At 43.5% G+C, this 20,895-nt stretch overlaps 2 protein-coding genes across 15 annotated transcripts in view; one reads left to right on the plus strand and one right to left on the minus strand.

The window, feature by feature from the left end:
• The window catches only part of Ralgapa1 (Ral GTPase activating protein, alpha subunit 1), a 218,687-nt gene extending 214,514 nt beyond the window's left edge, over positions 1 to 4,173 (minus strand). For 7 of the 12 annotated variants that reach the window (XR_003950070.1, XR_003950071.1, XM_006516107.3 and 4 more), the window contains exon 1: positions 3,261 to 4,173. Coding sequence is in view for 10 of the 12 variants with exons in the window: in XM_006516107.3 (XP_006516170.1) it covers positions 3,261 to 3,366 (106 nt within the window). In the remaining 2 variants the exon portion in view is untranslated. The remainder of the gene's footprint in view (positions 1 to 3,260) is intronic. The other 5 variants (NM_001003719.2, NM_001112714.2, NM_019994.5 and 2 more) reach the window with 2 other exon arrangements.
• Positions 4,174 to 18,922: 14,749 nt separating this feature from the next.
• Positions 18,923 to 20,895, plus strand: part of Brms1l (breast cancer metastasis-suppressor 1-like) — a 33,413-nt gene continuing 31,440 nt past the window's right edge. For 2 of the 3 annotated variants that reach the window (NR_155205.1, NM_001037756.3), the window contains exon 1: positions 18,965 to 19,244. Coding sequence is in view for 1 of the 3 variants with exons in the window: in NM_001037756.3 (NP_001032845.1) it covers positions 19,103 to 19,244 (142 nt within the window). In the remaining 2 variants the exon portion in view is untranslated. Of the gene's footprint in view, positions 19,245 to 20,895 lie in introns of all 3 variants that reach the window. The other variant, XR_381530.4, reaches the window with a different exon arrangement.

The following is a 20,895-nucleotide window of genomic DNA, read 5'->3' on the forward strand; positions in this document are numbered from 1 at the left end:
AGAAGACACACACCCCTTGATTTGCTATTTTAATAATGTAAGGACTTAAGACAGGAAGGAAGGAAGGCAGGCAGGCAGGCAGGCAGGCAGGCAGGCAAAAGAGAGAGAGCTCAATGGTTAAGAACACTGGCTGTGGGCTGGCGAAATGGCTCAGCAGTTAAGAGCACTGACTGCTCTTCCAGAGGTCCTGAGTTCAAATCCCAGCAATCACATGATGGCTCACAACCATCTGTAATGAGATCTGATGCCCCCTTCTGGTGTGTCTGAAGACAGCCACAGTGTACATATAATAAGTAAATAAATCTTAAAAGAGAGAGAGAAGAAAGAACGAACGAACACTGGCCACTTTCCAGAGAACCTAGAGATTTAAGTCCCAGCACCCATATGGTAGCTTACAACTATCTGCATCTCCAGTTCTAGGGGATCAAACACTCTCTTCTGGCTTCTGTGAGTACCAAAGCACATATGTAATGCACAGGCATACATACTAACATGAAAAATAAAAATATACATTTCTTTAAATGAAAAGCACTGAAGAAGCCATCTTTCAAATGTTGGATATTCCTTCAGACCTCTACCCAGTGAGTAAGGACCTATATAGAAGACCACACTAAAGCAGCTGTAGATCAGTGATGCCTACAGGAGACATGTCGATCATGTCTGGACATACTTTTTCTAAGGGAGTCACTATTTTATGCATGTACTGACTTCTATAATTACCCCTAGTGCACAGTACTTTTGTTTGGTCCAATATGATTCTGTGTTATTAGCAGACTAAGTAGTTTCTTCATTGTATTTCCTTAAAACCCTATTTATTTCCAAAAGGGATTTAAAATGACTCTTTCAACTACAAAATAGGAACCAGTGAGCAAGCCTCTAAGGGAGTTCAACTTTATCTTTCTCCCACTCATCTTCTTTCTTTCTTTCTTTCCTTTTTTTTTTTTTTTTTTTTTTTTTTTTTTTGGTTTTTTGAGACAGGGTTTCTCTGTGCAGTCCTGGCTGTCCTGGAACTCACTCCATAGACCAGGCTGGCCTCAAACTCAGAAATTTGCCTGCCTCTACCTCTGCCTCCCAAGTGCTGGGATCAAAGGTGTGCGCCACCACTGCCAGGCATCTTATTTTAAATGAAATAACTGTAACCATTAAATATTGAAGCCAAAATGTTGCTCAGCAGCAAAGTGCAGGCCTGCTAGCACACTTGAGTCCCCAGGTCAATTCCTAGCCCTGAGGCAGAGAGGGAGAGAACTTAAAACTAACCCTAGCATTTGGGAGTTCATCTTTTAGTATGCATTATGACAAGGCCTCAGAATATGCTATTCTGATATGTAGGGCATGGGTACTGTTGTGAGGGACTTTTCTGTTTAGCAGCATTTAGCATACTTATATGTAGTAGCAACTCTCCACAGAAAAAGTGTTTCCAGACATGATAACTGCTTTTGGCACAATGTGTTTGGTTAAGCACTGTGGTTCTACACTTGAGTGTGGGCTTCTCACAGGGCACAGGTACATAAGAAAGTTGTGAAAGGTAAGACATTCCTGGTGATTTCATTCTTAAAAGACTCCTTAAATTATGAAAGCAAAAGGTTTTTTTGCTTTCTTAAGTATTCCATTTTCGAACTGAGGAAGCCAGGTCCTACAAAATATCCAACATGTGTGGTAGTAATACATCTGATGTTTCCCAAGTTAGGAAACACACATGCACACACTACACACATACACACAACCACAAAACCCTCTATGCTGTGGCAGGTAATTTAGGAACTCTCAATACCCTGCTGTAACTCAGCTTTATAGTTACAACTGCATTTATGCAATCTACAGCTTGTCTCAAGTGAGAGTCAGATTGCACCAAGTGTCCACTTTCAAACGGCCGTTATTTTGTAATACATTTACGTGCCGATGACTTTGCGTGTCTCAGCATATCTTTTCACGCAAATCTTCAATGACTTAACTCCAAAATGGAAATGTTAAAAACCTCTACCATATTTAAATGGTTTACATAAGATGGATTTAATTGCTTTCTCACTATACCACAGGTATAAGTACTTGTGATAACTAAGACTAGCTGTCAGACATGTAGGAAGGCTGAAAAACAAATCAGAGACAGAAAATCTAGGCTTCGTTGTGGTCGTTAGTCTCCACCAGCTCCATCCATCTTCAACTTTTTTGTTTATATATTTTTTAAAATGGCAAATAATATCTCTATTTCTAGACAGATGGTCATGTTGGATTATACTAATTCATGTGAGACCCTTTGTAGACAGCAAAACACCACACAAATGTTGGGTATCATTGGTGGTATTAGTCACAACACAGTAGAGAAATCCATCCATGAAACAGAGGACACACCACTAAACATATAAGTCACTTTCCAAAACAGACAGAAATTAGGAGGACAGCTTGAGATGATAAACTCTGAATTAGAATTCAGACATCTGAGATCTAACCTCAGCTATCCTATTGTCATTCTATATGTCTAAGCCCTGGTCAACTTTCCTTTTTACCTCAAAATTTCTTCATTTAAAAAAAAAAAAAAATCCAAGTTGTCTATGACCAAGTATCCAAAAATCCTCGCTTAACACTTTATCCCAAATCTAGCTTGCTTCGGTCTTCAGAGACACTAAAGTTGATGAGACGGCAGAGAGTAAGAAATTTTTAATGAAAACTTAATTCTGTATCGTTCACGAGAACCTTCTTCTCTATAATTAGTTTTCTTCCTAAAGGACAGCAAATGAAGAACAGGGTGTATAGGGCGGGGTTCTTTCCCCAAGCTTCAGGAACCACCCACTTCCCAAAGAGGTGCAACTGCTTCCTCCAGGGCCCTCACCTGCCAAAAAAACTTGAAAGACTACGGGTTCCACTGGCCGAGCCAGCGCTTTGCTTTGCTTTGCTTTGCACTCGGGTGGGGATGGCAGTAGTCAGATGGCAAGCACACCCTCTAAACACCATTACCCACAACGCCAAGTGTCCCTGAAGTCTCATCAAGGACTTAAGTTTCTGGCCTGACTGTCATTTTTTTTTTTTTAAACAATCAGACCAGGAACTCCAACGTGGGTCTCTCCGTGCTGGTGCTGACTGATTTGTACCAACTGCCAAGCTGTCCCCTTCCCTCGCCGCCCGCCCGCGCGTGGGCAGAGGCGCCGCCGGCCCTCACTCCCGACCGCGCCAGGTCGCGAGGGCGAAGCCCGGAGCTCGCGGGGTGACAGGCCGGGGGCAGCAAGGCCGCCGCGGCGGCGCCCCGGGGTCGCGGCTCCCCTCACCGATGACGATGCGCAGGTGCTTGAGGCGGGTCAGCGCGTCCTTCTTGGTGTCCAGCACCTTCTGGGTGGACTTCTTCACGTCCCCGTGCGGCTTCTTAGAGAACATCCTGCGGCCGCCGCGGCCCCTCCCGGCCGGGTCCCGACGACCCAGCGCAGGCGGTGGGCGGGGAAGAGGCTAGCCGCGGCGGCTCATGCGTTCCCCCGCGTCCGCCGCTGCCGCGCGGGCCCCGCTGCCAGGCCCGCCTCTCGCCGCCGCCGCCGCACGGAACCTGCAGCCCCGGCTCCAATATGGCGGATCCGCCCCGCGCGCTGCAGCGACGAGGAGACGCGGAGCGGCCGCCGCCGCCCAGGCCGCGGCAGGAATCCCCACAGCCGCGGAGAGGGAGCGCTCCGCCGCGGCGCCACTCCTCTCTCCCTGAGGCCCCCTTAAGGTTGAAGCGTCTCTAGCAGCTTCAACCCCGCGGAGGCCAAAACCGAGTCGTGTGGTGATGGAGTTTCACGACTCTGCCGTCGGTGGCGAACGGTCCCCGTGGCAACCGCCTTCTGACGTCAAGTGCTCGTGACGTCATGTCAGCGTGAGCTCATTCCTGCCTCTATAGCCTCTTGGTTTCCTGTGTCTGTAGTAATGAAGAAGGGCAAGAAAGTTAAGGAAGGTGTTGTCTACTGTGTGCTCCTTGTAAACAGCGGTTCCTAGAGTTTTTGTTGAAAAAGTCGTTCATCTCCACTCTTTAAACCGCTCTGAGTAACTTAAACATCAGAACAGATGTGCAAGGCCAGCTTGATACTAGCTCTGAAGCCTTGGCTCTGACGTCATTTCACTTTCTAATTTGGATATTTCCTGTGTTTTGCAAACCGTTCACTTTCTAATTTGGATTCTTCCTGCGTCTTGCAAAATAATGATTAAAAATGTACTGTACTTTAGAGATGCGTGGGAGTGTTGCATCCTTTTCCTTTAAATTAACATGCACATGGCTAGAGCTGCAGTTCGCTCTAGCACCAGATCTCCAGCACCAAGAAAACAGACATAAATAAATAAAATATCTTGTACAAGTAAATGCATCCTACCATATATCAGAGAAAAAAAATTAAGAAATCTGGATGATTTTAAAGGAAGGCTGTCTTTAGATGTGAAATACTCACCTAAATCCAAAGAACGCTGTGTAAGATCCAAGTAAAACAATTAACTAAGTGTGGTAGTGCTCTGCTGTCATACTAGGATTTGGGAAGACATAATTCAAGGTCAATGGCAGCTACGTTAGACCATGTCTCAAAACAAAACAAAACAAAACAAAAAACTACAAAACACAAGTAGTAATCACAAACTCTGGCTTTTTGTCTTTGCCTGTCCCTAGTGCCCAGTCCCCTGCTGATCTATCTTCCGTCACTCTGAATTAATATTTGTTAGACAATTTTGTTTGTATTTTTCTTTAGAGACTTTAAATAATTTATTTTATTTGTTTGTTTATTCATTTGCTTTTTTCGTTTTGGTTTTCCAAGGCAGGGTTTTTCTGTGTAGCCCTGGCTGTGAACTCACTCTGTAGATCAAGGTGGCCTAGAACTCACAGAGATCCACATGCCTCTGCCTCCAGAGTTCTGAGATTAAAGTGTGTGCCACCACTGTCCAGCTTGTTTGTTTGTTTATTTTGGTGTTCTGCCTACATATATGTCTGTGAGATGGTATCAGATCCCCTGGAACTAGGGTTACAGACAGCTGCAAGTTGCCATGGAGGTGCTGGGAATTGAACCTAGGTCCTCTTAACTGCTGAGCTGATTGATTTTTATTTTGAATCTGTGAGTGTGTGTGAATGTGTGTGTGTGCGCGCGTGCGTGCATGCACACAAGCATCTACACAAACATGCCTTTTGAGGCTGTACTTATAGGCAGTTGTGAGCCACCCAGCCTCAGTACTGCAAATCAAACTTGGGTTGTCTGCAAGAGCATATACTCCCCTAACTAGTGAGCCATCTCTACAGCTCCCTTCTTTTAGAATTTTACATCAAATCTACAGAATACATGAAATGTACATAAAAACAGTGATGTGTTGTTTTATCAGTAGCCTTTGTCTTCAAATAGTAATTCACCAGTGAGTGCAACAGTAGGAACTCCCACGGCCTATTAAGAATAGCAGTAATTAGTAGGAGGCTTCTGAAAAATAGCAGGATACTTTAAAATGTTTACATAATCTTGCGGAGGTTTGAATAGGTATGGTCCCCATAGATTCATGTGTTTGAATGCTTGGCCCATTAGGAGATGTAGCCTTGTTGAAGTGGGTGTGGCCTTGCTGAAGTGGGTGTGGCCTTGTTGGAGGACTTGTGTTGTTGTGGAGGTGGGTTTTGAGGTCTCATATGCTCAAGCTCTGCCCAGTGTGGAACCCAGTCCCCTGGCTGCCTTTGGATCAAGATGTAGAACTCTCAGCTCCTCCAACACCCCGTCTTCCTCCATGCTGCCATGATTCCCACCACGATAAAGGACTAAACTCTGAAACTGTAACCCTGCCCCAATCAGCTGACTTTATAAGAGTTACCTTGGTTATGGTGTCTCTTTACAGCAATGAAACCCTAACTAAGACAAATCTGATTCAAAAGTTCCACTTTTAGAACTCTTTTAAAAAAGAGTGTCAGGAAAAAATAAGGTTTTGTAAAATATTAAGGCATTGTTTATAACTGTATAAACTGATGACATGACCACTCCATGGTGTGGTTTTATTGTAGACATGAGAGCATGGCATTGTCCAGAGCCGAGAGAGAAAGTAATAGACTGCACATGGATGGCAGACTGGAGCTGACTAGGAGGGAAGCAGGACCAGAGCAGATAGAGATGGGAAGGAGCATAGAGAAAGAGAGAGAAAGGGAAAGTGCTGAAGACCAGAGAGTGATGTGAAGAAATAGCAGGAGAATGAATAGCTGGGGACATAAGCCTGTGAGCTGGTGAGCTGGAGAGGAGAGGGGAGGGGAGGAGGTGAGAAGAGCCAGGATGTCGGCCAGCACGGACTTCGTATGTGTCCTGAGTACTTGTGATTCTGAGGGAGCCTGGAGGCCAGCATAGACTTTGGTCTGCTAATGGACACCACAGTCAGCCATTTCTTCCTTCTGCCTTTTGGAATATGAGAAAAATGGAGTTTCATTTGATCTGACAATACATCAAAAACCTCTACCATGGACACGCTGTGGTGGCACGTGCCTTAAATCCCAGCAGCACTCGGGGCAGAGGCAGACATCACCTGAGTTCAAGGACAGCCTGGTCTACAGAGTGAGTTTCAGAACAGACAGGGCTACAAAGAGGATCTTTGTCTTGAGAAACCAAAGTGAATAAATAAAGAGAGAGAGAGAGAGACAGAGACAGAGAGACAGAGAGAGAGACAGAGATAGACAGAGACAGAGAGTCAGAGAGAGAGAGAGAGAAGTAAGCAGCAGCAGCAGCAGTGGGTTAGATGTCATATGTTGTGCCAGTGTCAACTTGACATCATCTAGGAAGAGAGAATCTCAGCTGAGGAAATGCCTCTCTCTGTCCTAGGGTTTGGGATGATGAAACACCTTGACCAAAAGCAACTTGGAGAAGTAAGGGTTTATTTTGCTTTCACTTCCGCATCGCTGTTCATAAAAGGAATTTAGGGAAGGAACCTGACGGCAGGACCTGATGCAGAAGCTATGGTGGAGTGCTGCTTACCGTTACTCAACCTGCTTTGATGTAGCTCCCAGGACAACCAGTCCAGGAATGGCACCACGCACGGTAGAAGAGGACAGACATTTACATTATGACTCATAACAGTAGGAAAATTACATGTATGAAGTAGCAACAAAAATAATTGTATAGTTGGGGGTCACCACAACATGAGGAACTGTATTCAAGGGTTGCAGCTTAGGGTTGAGAGTCGCTGTTCTGGGGGTATTTTTTCAGTTGTGGTTCCCTCCTCTCAGATGATTCTAGTTTGTGTCAAGACATGAACAGTACCCAGCACAGCATCCAGCAGATTGGCCTGTGGGCAAATCTTAGGGGCACTTTTTTGATTGATGTTTGATGAGAAAGGGCCTAGCCCTCCGTGAGTGGTACAACTCCTGGGTAGGTGAGCCTGAACTGTTTTAAAAAGGCGAGCTGACCAAATCATGAGGAACAAGCGAGAAAGTAGCATTCTGTCATGGTCCCTGCTTCAGTCCCTGCTTTCAGGTTCCTGCCTTGGGTTCCTGCCCTAAGTTCTCTTCTTAGAAGCTGAAATAAACCATTTCCTCCACAAGCTGCTTTTGGTCATGGTGCTTATCACTAGAAACAACTAGGATATCCATAAAATGATGAAAATTGATTACTGTGAACTCTTTCTAGAATGTTCTTTCTAATATATATATATTCATTATATAAAATGGCATTATATCATGACATTCCAGACATACACATCACATATTTCCATCAAGTTCACCTTCCACTCCTTCCTGCCTCCCTCTCCTCCCTTTCCTCTCACCAGCTAGGTCCCACTTTGACTTTCTTTTTTTAAAAAAAGATTTATTTACTTATTTTATGTGTGTGAGTATACTGTAGCTGTAGATGGTTGTGAACCACCATGTGGTTTCTGGGACTTGAACTCAGAACCTTCAGAAGAGCAGTCAGTGCTCTTAACCACTAGCCATCTCTCCAGCCCCCCACTTTGACTTCCATATCTTTTTAATATGTGTGATTGTAAGAAAGACCCTCACTCTGTAAAAAAAAAAAAGAAATAAATCATTTTGCCTAGAGACTAGCGAAAGCAAATCGTTTAATATTATTTATTCATACATTTATTGTCACTTAGGATTATTTATTCATACATTTATTGTCATTTAATATTATTTATTCATACTTTTATTGTCGTTTGATGTTATTTATTCATACATTTATTGTCACTTAGGATTATTTATTCATACATTTATTGTCATTTAATATTATTTATTCATACATTTATTATCGTTTAATATTATTTATTCATACATTTATTGTCATTTGATATTATTTATTCATACATTTATTATTACATTATGAGCACGGGCATTTTCCCAGGATGGATCTAAGTACACCTTGGACATGCAGTGCTCTAAAAGGCCAGAAGAGGGCATCAGGTCCCTGGAACTGGAGTTGCAAGCCATTGTGAGCCACCATGTGGGTGCTGGGAACTGAACCTATAAGGATTCTTAATTGCTGAGCCATCTCCCCAGTCCAGCAAAACAGTTTTTAATATGTGATTCTACAGGATGCCAGCACAGAGGGGAGGTCACATGCCATGCAGGCTGATTTGGCACAAAAGAGTGGATTTTAGAAATTCTTGACGGGAAGACATTCTTGCTCTCTTTCCCCATAGACTGGTACTCCAGAAAGATATCATCTCCATGCTCTTCCGGCGTAGCCCTCATCCCAAAGGCACCATCTTATTGCTTCAGAAGACTTCCTGCTACTTTGCCCATCTTAGAGCCCCACAAGGCAGTAGATGCCAGCCTCCAGCTAGCAGGGGCCAGGAGGGGGGAAGACATAGCCCCTGCTGCTTACATGTGAGGCTGACTACCTCCAGGATCATCACATACAGAGATGGACCACACCATCCACCCAGTCACTGCGTTCCACTAGGGCTATCTACAGGAGTATGGGTAAGGGTTTGCTTAGGAGCATGGGGGCAGCTCACAAGTGAGTATACCACTGAAGAAAATGTCTCTCTATCCCTTTTCACCAATGACTGCATATAACTTCCCAGGGAAGGTTAAGGCCCCACAAGCTACTTCTTTCACTGTGACTGTGTGTTGACGAGCCCAATCTTGTGCAGATTTTAAGTAGGTACCATGGGCACTGTGGGGTCAAGAGTGTACCAGCATGTCATAGCCCGGTTAGCATGCCACACCTCCCCAACCCTGCCAGGCTCTTACAGTCTTTCCATCCCTTCTTCCGCAGTGTTCCTTGTCTCCCTTTAGTGAGCAATAAAGGTGTCCCATAATGGCTGGGTATTCAACAGTCACTTTATATTCTCGGTACTTTGAGAAATCATGAATCTCTGCAAGAACTGCTGGCCACTGCAAAAGGACCTGCTCTGACACAGTTAACTGCAGCATGATCAATGTGCAGAGATACAGTTATTAAGAAGGAAATGTGTGTGTGTGGGGGGGCGTGGGGGCTGGAGAGATGGCTCAGCAGTGAAGAGCACTGACTGTTCTTCCAGAGGTCATGAGTTCAAATCCCAGCAACTACATGGTGGCTCACAACCATCTGTAATGGGATCCGACGCCCTTTTCTGATGTGTCTGAAGACAGCTACAGTGTACTGGTATAAAATAAATAAATAAATAAATAAACAAACAAACAAATAAACAAATCTTAAAAAAAAAAAGAAGCAGAAGAAGAAAATGTGGCGATCACATCATGTCCATTAGCAAGACAACAGTTTTCTCAATAAGGGCCACAACCTCTTGAGCCATAGACTTTTTTTGGGTGGGTTTACAAAATGAATTTCCTTGTGTGGGGAAGACATCAAATACAATCAGAAAGCTACTGGTTATTTGAATAATGAACCTCCCACTGTGGCATCAGTGACCTCACCTTGCCTGTCCAGTTGGTTTTGCTGCAGTGTCCAAAACTGAATAAGGCTCTTGATTACAATGCTCCCCCGAAGGAAGGACTAAGGCAGGAAGAGGATGGGCACCCCACGGGAGGACCAACAGAGTCAACTGACCGGGACCTCTGGGAGCTCTCAGAGACTAGGTCATCAACCAAAGAACACACATAGGCTGCAATGAGGCCCCTGGGGCATACGTAGCAGACACGCAGCTCCGTCTCCATGTGGGCCCCCCAACAACTGGAACCGAGGCTCTCCATAAAGCTGTTGTCTTACTGGGGTTGCCTTGTCTGGCCTCAGTGGGAGATGATGTGCCAAATCTGACAGAGAGTTGTTACACCAGGGTGGGGGGATATCAAAAGTGGGGCCTCACTCTCTCAGAGGAGGAGGTTGGGGTAGCGGGGCGGAGAGGGGGGACTGGGAGGGCAGTATTTGGGGTGTAAATAAATAAATAAATAAATAAATTTTAACTCCCCTCCCAAGCGGTTCTCCCCCAGAAGCCTGCATAACACCTAAGAGCTAGGCCAGAGTAGGAGTGAGGATGGCTTCCAGCCCGGTGCTAGCTGGATACCTGCAACAAATGCATGTGGCTGTCTTCAGCAGCAGGGCCTTCCCATCTGCTCCTGATGAGCAACCAATAGCAGCAGCAATTGCCTGTATAACTTTAGGGGGTCTTGCTTTTGAGGCAAAGTTTTACTATGTAACCCAGGCTAGCCTTGAACTCTCAATCCCCCTGCCTCATGCTTCTTGGTGCTGTAGTTATCAATATACACCATCACACCCAGCTATGAAGACTTTTGTTTATTTTACACGTGTTTCTGGGTGTATGCATTTATATGCACGTGTGTGGAGGACAGAGCACAATTTATGGGAGTCAGTACTCACCTTCCACCATGTGGATTCCAAGGGATGAATTCTGCTCATCAGGCTTGTCTTACTGATTGGCTTACCTTCTGAGCCATCTTTTTGACCCCCTAAGACGCTTCCTGGCCTGGCAATGTTAGACTGAAAATGATGGACATGTGGTTCAGTCCCTAGCACTGCAAACAAAAGTGGATACAAGTGAAAATATATGTACATTATCAATTTTGAGAGAAATTATATTTGTTTACTAACTAGAAAAAAAAGACTGGAAAAACTACTCCCAAATAGTGGCTGTGTTTACAAAGTAGAATTTCTTTGTTTCTGTTTTCTTTACAAAAGGCATATGCTTCTTTTATCAAAAAAACATCAGCTTTTGTTTTTAATTAACAAAAGCTGGTGCAGTCATCTTTTGTGTATATTTCTCTGTCCGTGTTCACATGCTATGATGACAGAAGGTTGACTGTTAAGTGCCTTCCTCAGTTACTCTCTTCATTCATTCATTCATTCATTCATTCATTCATCTTCAGGCAGGGTCTCGTTGTTAGTCTTGGCTGGCTTTGAACTCCCAGAGATCCATCTGACTCTGCCTTGCAACTCCTGGTACTACAAGGCACTCACCACCATACCTGGCCTCTGCATTTTTTTAATTTACTTTTATCATTTTTAATGATATGCATGTATGTGTATTTATATGCTGGTGTGTGCATGTGAGTGCAGGTGCCCTTTAAGGCCACAGCTTGACAAATGCAGACTAAATTTTACCATCAGAAACAAAGACCTATTCTTATAATATGTAAGTTGTGCTGTTCACACAAAAGCTAGATTCTAATCATGTCATACTATCTTTTGCTTAAAGTGTGTGTGTGTGGGGGGGGGAAACAAACCAAAACCCTTGGTTTTCCAACACTAAGTTACATGCCCGGCCTCATATTTTTAATGTCTCATTTTCATCTGTGTCACTTGTGAGACCACTTCTATGTCATGCCTTTGACTAAGACCAGGAGTAATATGAACTGTGGAAATTCGATTACTTTTAAAGCCTTAAAATATCAGAATATGACATTCAGTTGAAGTAAGAATGCAGTTCACAGAATAGGAGAAAAAGGCAATAAGGAGTCTATATCTTTTAAACACTCATATGGACATTGTATTGTTCACCTGAGATGACAGAATGCTAAACATTTTTTTTTTTGAGACAGAATGTTCTGTATCCCAGGCCAGCTTCAAATGTGTACGCGGCCAAGAATGATCTAGAACTTCTGACTTTCCTGCTCACACCTCACGAGAAGCAGAATCCAAGCGCCCAATGCCACACTGCCTTCTGCACTACTGGGATTGAACCCGGATGCACATGTATGAAAACTCTACCAACTGACCCACAGTCCCAGCTCCTCGAAATCCTTTCTAAACAAAGGTATTTAGTTAGGAAAGTGCTATTGTTGAACTTACCCCCAAATTCTTTTATGTCCAAATAGAAGTCAGCTAGATTCTTATCATGTGATACAATTCTTTGCTTAAAGTGTGTGAGAGAAAAAAAAAAAACAAACAAACCCTGGTCCCTTTGTCTCTATGCAATCAGAAAGAGGGGGCTATTTTGATAACTCCTGTTAATAATTGTGACTATCCCACTAAAAAGTTCAAAAGTGGCAGTTTTGTGAAGATGAGTTGTAATAGGGGATATGAAAGCACACAGGCAAATGTTCTCTGCTCTCTCCAATAAAATCCTTTAAAAAACCCTTAAATATATCCTCTCTGTATGCAAAGCTCTGTAACACTGTACATTTTTCATTTGGTTAAGAACTACACATTAGGGTATCTGAGGTTAAATTTCTTAAATAATATCAAACAATCATAGATCTCAGAAAATTATTTAAGTACGAGAAGCCTACAATGATAGCATGCTATTATGGTTTTCTGAATTCCTAGTTTTCACAGGGAATTGGTAAGAATTTTGTCTAAGGTAGGGACTGAACCTAATGACCTTGCACATGGGAGACATGCAAGGCTATCTATCCATTGCCCTACAGTTGAGCTATATCCCCAGCCCTGCGAAGACTGAGTCTTATCATTGGAAACAAAGGCCTGTTCTTATAATACATCAGAAAGCTCCCCTGGGTTGCCAGAGCTGTCTGATTCCTCGTTCTGCTCCTTCCTTGAAGGTCTCTGAAGAGAAGCAGTGCCTATTTTGTTCAGGTCATCTCCTGAAATTCTCACACCTGCTACACAAAACACATTCAGCAAATGGTATGTTAATGAATACAAACAAGGAATTTCAGGGGACAGGATCTTTCTCTAGCTCAGGCTGGCCTAGAATTCACTATTTAACCCAGGATGGCCCACAACTCTAGGAAATCCTCCTGCCTCAACCTCTCAAAGAGATTATAGGCATGAGCCACCACACCTTCCTCTCCCTCTCTCCTTCTCCCCTCCCCACTCTGTGTGTGGGTGTGTATGCCTGTGTGTAGAGTATATGCATGTGTGTGCAGTTGCCCATAAAATGCATGTATAGAGTCAGAGACGGAGTTGAGTATCTGCCTCTATTGCTCTCCACCTTACTATTTTAGGCAGGGTCTCTTACTAACTCTGGAATTAACCAATTGGCTAGACTGACTGGACATCGAGCCACCAGGATCTTCCTTTCTCAGCTCCCTAGCTTTGGGGTTACAGGAGTACATTGCTGTGTTCAGCTCTTTTATATGGGTGCTGGGGATTTGAACTCGGGTCCTCATGCTTGCACAACATGCATTTTACCCATTAAACCATGTATGTACTCAACCTGTCCCCAGAGAAGAAAGTCTTAATCAAAAATAGTAAGTTATGTTAGGATATTTTAATGTATTTTCCACTACTTCCATTAAAAAAAAAATATATATATATATATATATATATATACAGTGTTGGGCATATTATAGCTCATGCCTGTAATCCGAGCACATGGGAGTCTGAGGCTGGCAGATCATAAGTTTGAGGTCAGCTTGGGTTACCTAGTAAATTCCAGGTTAGCCTGACACAAAAATTAGTCTTATCTTAATGTAGTTCTCTGAAGCTCTGTCTTACAGTTGATATGATGAAATTTTGGTACTAGTTGTTAGTCACAACCTCTGTTAGTTTTTCTTAGTTTCAAACTCTGACTTTGGTCCATCAGCAGTGACAAATTTGGAGATTGTGTGTGACTGGTGTCTCAGCTCCACCACGTGGCAGATTTGGGAATTGGATCTGCTTGCTGAGAACTGGGATACAGGCACACATCACCACACCCAGCTCACCCTACAACTCTCCTTTTGCTTTGTTTTGTCTGCTTGCCTTTGGAACCTCTGCAGTGCTTTCTGTAGTGGCTGCATCACTCTGCATTCCCACCAGCATTTCGGAAGAATTTGTCAGCCCCCTACATCTTCACTAACATTAGCTGTTTGTTTTCTGGCTGGTAGGAGGTAAAATCTCAGTGTGGTTTTGATTTGTGTTTCCTTGATTGTTAAGGAAGTTGAACAGTTTTTTATTGGCCAGCAAATAAAAGTTGTAATGTTTCCCCCTCCCTATGACAGTCTCTGTGTTAACATTACCCCTGATCTAAAAGATCCGTGTAACAGTGTTCATTCAGGCAACTAACTTTTATCTTTTGAGGATTATAAAAGTTATATGTTGCATTCATTGTGTTCCTTTAGGAAAAGGGGAATTGTGTATGTACCCTATATATATATATGTATATATATATATAAATATATATACATACATATATATGTATATATATATATATATGCATATATTACTTTATACAGTATATGTAGCACATGAAAATGACTGGTACAATTTGGGGATTCCCTCTTCAAAGCCTTCAGTTTATCAAGTCTGTGCCATAGAAAGTAAAAACTGGAATTACAATTTGCTACTATAAGACTTAGAATATACTTTAAAAATATAATAAAATTAAGTTTTCATTTACTCTAAACTCACAAATACTACAAAGTGGGTGGGGGTGTATATATTCTAGCATCATTGTACCTGTTTGACAGATTCATACCTCATATTGACAGGATCTTTCAAGTGTGGGTGAAGAAAAAGGAAGGAAGAAAAGAAAAGACACAAACCTTGTCCTAATTCTGATACTATGTCTGCTCTGGGTCATTTGTCAAAATGGTTACCAAACACTTTGAACAATAATAGTCCCCTTAACAAAATAAGAATATTTCTAATAGTAAAGGCAATCCAAATGCCTGTTAAGAGGTGCCTGATTAATATTCATATGTTTATCAGTCATTAGGTCTGGGAAAAGGTGGGCAGTAGTGGTGTACACTTTTAGTTTCAGTGCTCAAGATGCAGAAGCAGACAGATCTCTGAGTCTGAAAACAGCCTGATCCACAGAGTCAGTTCCAGGACAGCTAGGGTTGCACAGAGAAACAAAAAATAAAAAACAAAAACAAACAAAAAACAAAAACAAACAAAAAATCCCCCAAACCCCAAATAGCTTATAATAGCTTACACACACACACACACACACACACACACACACACACACACACACATATCTAATAGTTAAAGGACACTATAATTGGAGCCTGGTGGCTGGCTCTTTCATCTTAGCATTCAGAGTGTAGGAAATAATGGCAGGTGATCTCTGTGAGTGTGAGGCCAGCCTGGTCTGCATCATGTGTTCTAGCCATCCAGAGTTATACAGAGAGACTCACTAAATAAGTAAGTAAGTAAATAAATAAATAAATAAATGAATAGCAACACTCACAAAATAAATAAATTAATAGATAACATAGCAACAACAACAACAACAAAACCAACCACTGTAGGTTCTGCAGGGAAAACACAGGAAGGATAAAATCAGGGATAAACTTGAACACATAAGTAAAAGTAAAATCTTAAAAAATAGGAAAAATTTAAAACTTTTTGGGGGTAGTATGCATGGTATTGTCTTAGGTTTTTCTATGGCTGTAACAAAACACCAGAACCAAAAAGCAAGTTGAGGAGGAAGGGGGTTTATTTGGCCTACACTTCTATATCCATGTTAAAGAAGTCAGGATAGGAACTCAAGCAGGGCAGGGAGCTGGAGGCAGGAGCTGATTCAAAGGCCATGGAAGGGTGCAGCTTACTGGCTTGCTTCCCCTGGCTCACTCAGCCTGCTTTCTTATAGCTCCCAGGACCACCAGCTCAGGGCTGAGACCACCCACAATGGACTGGGCCCTCCCCCATTGATAACTAATTAAGAAAATGCTCTACAACCATGTCTTATGGAGGCATTTTCTCAGTTAAGTTTCTCTCCTTTTAGATACCTTTAGTTTGTGTGTCAACTTGACATAAGACCAGCCAACACAGGTATGTATGTTCACATGTGTCTGTAGGTACTTATCAAGACCAGAAGTTGATATTGAACATCTTTCTCTATTGCTCTCCTCCATAGACATTGAGGTAGGCTCTCTCTCTCTTGTACCCAGAACTCACTGGTTCAGCTGGCTAGATAGCCCAGAATTCTCTGTCCATTTCCTTAGCACTGTGATCCCATGTAGGCTGTTGTGCTGGCCTGGTCTTTACATGAATTCTGGTGTGAGGACTCCAGTTGTCATACTTTTGCAGCAAGACTTTACCTGCTGAGTTATCTTATGAGCCTATGACAAGAGTCTGAGACTTTGAAAGGAATTTAAAGTTAAGATCATAGAAACTTCTTATTTTATAACTGACCAGCGATTCTTCGTTTTTTTTTTTTTTTTTGGGGGGGGGGGTTCGAGACAGGGTTTCTCTGTGTAGCCCTGGCTGTCCTGGAACTCACTCTGTAGACCAGGCTAGCCTTGAACTCAGAAATCTGCCTGCCTCAAGCCTTCCAAGTACTGGGATTAAAGGCATGAGCCACCACGCCCGGCGAGATTCTATGTTTTGCCGAGTTTACTGCTGGGTTATTAAGAGAAGCGTGGCTTGAATCCATGCCTCTTCTCTCTTACTTCCTTATGTCTGAGCCTGGCCTCGAATTTGAGACAAATTTCTTGTCGCAGCCCCTGGAGTTGCTGCAATTACAGGTGTAAGCCACCAGGCTTGGCTCCTTCTGTTTACCTTTGAGCAGGAGAAGCAGAAAGCACCCACTTGAGGACCACTGTATGCCATGAGAGTGCCTGCAAGCTTTGAGGCCACACTACTTACATTCAAATCTGAGACCGGTTATTTATTACCTGTATGACCTTGGTGAGGTAGTTTAACTGCTCTGTGCCTCAGTTGTCTCCTCTGCAAAGTTAACTCTCAGATTTGTGTAGAGATTAAATGGACTGATTTACTTAAAGTACCTAGCAGTACAAGGCATAAGGGCGACCAGAAATCTCAGTACTATTTAGCACACATTCTCTGGTTACTGATAAAACAAAGATTAGCTGGGGCCAAGGACTTTTGCCAACAGCTGTTTTTATTTGATCTGCATTTAAGAAACAGAACCCCAAGGCCAGGAGTGGTAGTACAGGCCAATATCCCAGCTCTAAGGAAGATGAGGCCATGCTATGAACTCAAGGCCAGCAAGACTGTCTCAACAAACATGCTCACAACAACAAAAAACCCCACTTCATCTGAGGCAGTGTTTGTATCTTGACATTCTGTACAGAAGTCACAGTTTTAGTTTCTCTTGCAGATTTGGAAGGCCTGATATTGTTAGGCTAAAATTATCAGATCCTATCAACTGCCTGGTTGCAACATAGTAGCTGCCCCCACAGTAACTTTGCTTTGTCTTTTATTTTCATGCTTGATTAAAACAACCCTTGTTCTCAAGGAACTTGCAATCTTATAAGTGACCCACATTGGCTGAATATAGACTGCTAGGAAAAGAAGAAAAAAAGGACGGAGCATAGCCATCGTCTGGTGGAACATGAGCCATCGTCTGGTGGAACATGAGAGCGTCTGAAGTGTGGAAGATGGTGGTGATGGTGATGTTTGTATATGCTTGGCCCAGGAAGTGGCACTATTAGGAGGTGTGGCCTTGCTGCAGTAGGTGTTAGAGCAAGTGTGTCGTTGTGGGCATGGGCTTTAAGACCCTCATCCTAGCTCCCTGGGAGCCAGTCTGAATAAGATGATGTAGGACCCTCAGCTCCTCCGGATGCTGGCATGCTCCCGCCTTGATGGTAATGGACAGAACCTCTGAACCTGTAAGAAAATGAGCAAGCTGAGAAAGGAAAAATATTTAAAGGGACACCGGGAAGTAGAACAGAGCAAAATCTTTTGTTTTAGGAGATAACAGATCCCACTCAGCTAAATTTAAGTCTATGTGTGATGGAACATACCTTTAATCCCAGGAGACAGAGCCGTGCAGATCACTAAACTCAAGGTCAGCCTACTGAGCAAGTTCCAGGACAGCTAAGTTTCATTCTACTTCCTGGTGTCCCTTTAATACTTTAACCATATATTTTGTTGATAAAATGGACATAATACCGACTCCTACCTTAGGGCTATTAAACTAAAAATTGAACTCAGCAAATCCATGCAGTGAATTTACCAAGATAACCTGATAAAGAGTGAAAGTGATCGGTTATAAGTTACGATTATTATGGTAGTTATGGCATCGTCCTTGTCTGTGTAATCCTGTTTTTGAAAAAAAAAAAATGACATCTTTTTAAGTCAAATATTTATTTTTCACTGGAACCTGAAATTAAATCAATTTAATTTGGGTAGCTTCTTCCATTAAAAAAAAAAAAAAAAAGTAAGAACGCAAGATTGAAATACTAAGATAAAATTTCCTTCCCCTCTGTAGTTTTGGTTGTAAAAATTCCAAGAACAATGAAATTTTCTTTGTGAAAATTATTTCTTACACATACAATTCAATTTAATAGTTTACTAGCTGTACTAAAGGTACTACTAGTGTAGAAGAGACGATTCTGTAACCCTCCAGGCTCACAGAGTATGCAAAGACCCTTTCAGGCAAAGGATCTTTTCACATTCTTCTCACAGTTTGAGTAGCTAGGCAGATCAGATAACCACTTGGCGGGAAAAGGATAAGTACAGACCAAATCCGCACAATCTGTTTCTGTTTAGTTTATAAACTGCGTCCCAGTATGTCAGCTTTCCTGCCTTGTGGGACTTGAAGTCCGAAGTGAGAAGCGATTAAGGCAGCTGAATCTTAGAAACCCATAGCCCCTGAAGCTCTGAGGCCTAAGGACTACAATTCCCGACAGACAGCGGAAGGCCGCGCCGTAATCACCGGTAACCAATCGTTCGCTTGCAAGACAAGCCACGCCTCTAGCTCCGGGACAGCCTTGACCAATGGCAGAGCTCGCAGCGCAAGCCTGCGGGTTAGGTTGTGAGGCTGAGGCCGGGGGTGGGGAGGAGTCGAGGGTTTCGGATCCAGCTCGGTGGCCGGGTGGGTCGGGGCGTTCGGCGCGCCCTTCACCGAAGCGGCAGTGGCCGGGCTGGGAGCAGGAAGTGGGAAGCGACGGCGAGGTTGGAAAATGCCGGTCCATTCTCGAGGGGATAAGAAGGAGACGAATCATCACGATGAGATGGAGGTGGACTACGCGGAGAACGAGGGGAGCAGTTCCGAAGACGAGGACACCGAGAGCTCGTCGGTCTCGGAGGATGGGGACAGTTCAGGTGCGCTACCCAGCTGGGCGGGGATGCCGGGTCCCTTGCGCCGCGCGCGCGACAGGCCGCGGTGCTCACGCCGGGCGGTGCGTCCTGCTGCGAGCGCGGGGCGGGGAGATGGGGAAGGGGCGGGGACTGGCTCGGCGTCTGGCACCCGGAGCTGCGGGTCGCCGCGGGCTCCAGTTCTGGCTCTGGCTCCCGGTGGGCTGGGCGCCCGCAGGCTTTGAGGACCCGAGGCGATTCTGTGCACTGTGGGACCCGCCCTAGGGTCACCTGGCAGTACCCTGGGGCTACCGGCTCCGGAGTGGAATGTCCGGCTGGCTGGTCTGGAAGACTGCAAATGTCCCTTAGCTGACACCACCGACCTCTTTACTAGTAGTCTCAGCAACCTTTGTCAGCGTTTTTGTGGGGGCTGAGGATAAATTTGCCTTGGTCCTTGGCGGGCTTGCCACTCATCAACCTTAGCTTTCAGGTCAGCCTCTCACCAGTACTGTCATCAGAGGACTGACTTGGGAACTCTCAGGTTCATAATAGGTCCCAAAAGTTTTCAAGACGAAGAAGGGACCAGCCTGAGGGATCATTTGGAATCTTTGTCAGTTTTTAATCTGGAAGATGTGGGCAGTGTTGACATTCCCAGAATCTTCAAGCTTTGGTTATTTTGTAACTTTGGGCTGTTTCTAACCCCTTATAAGTCTTTTAATACTTTAATAAAATGAATGGAACTGATTTCCCGGATCTTCCTCTAACCATATGACAGACTGAGAATGGCTTTGTCTAACCCTGGTTTTGGCTGTGTAATGGGAAGCATTGATAACAGGTTAATGACTGTGGTATCACCTCACACCTTTTTTTTTTTCAGGTTTGTCTGTCAAAAAAGTATACTTGGAAGCATGTAATGCCGATAAGTCAGCCATCCAAAAGTAAATATTTATGAAGTTTTTACTCATAAATATTTATACTCATATACTCATTTATATACTCATACTCATTATACTCATAAATAAACATGAGGATAAATTTATAGTTATCTCCGTTGAAGAACAGTGTTTTGCTTACTCAGCAGGACAGTTGAACTCATGAATTCATGGTAGTTGTGACAGTGTGCACAAGACCTGGGCAGACTCAATCCAGACTAAAATCCCAGTATGGAGGGGTAGAGGTGGGCATGAAGTTCCACCACTAAGCAGAGGAGCTATGGACATTTGTTAGCAAGACCCTGGTAGGCACCCACGCATCAGGGCAGGGACTTAGGGGTGGATCTGGAGGAGTTGGGGAGCGGAAGTGAGTATGTTCAAATACATTGTATAACATTTTCAAAGAACTAATAAAAATATCTAAAACAAAACAAACCTGTTGTAAGTTACCACTTGATTAAGTTGCCAAATAAACAATTGAATGTAACAGAGTTAGGAACGGAGGAAAGACTCCAGATATATGTGTTCAGCACATTTAGTAGAGGAAAGGGCCACTGCCTTGTTTTGTGGAGTTTAGGTTGGGATAGTTAGGGTGGAAAGTTCATATAGGAGAAAGAATGTAAGAAGAAGTGCAAAGGCCAGAGTTCAGGGCTCATTGAAGAATGAGAAAAGCAGTTTGCTTGGGAGACCAAGAAGCCTGAAAAGGCAAAGAGTGCTGCAGCTGTGAGAGATTTCAGAGAAGGCAA

This window comes from Mus musculus, chromosome 12, assembly GCF_000001635.26.
Source record: "Mus musculus strain C57BL/6J chromosome 12, GRCm38.p6 C57BL/6J".
NCBI lineage: Eukaryota > Metazoa > Chordata > Mammalia > Rodentia > Muridae > Mus > Mus musculus.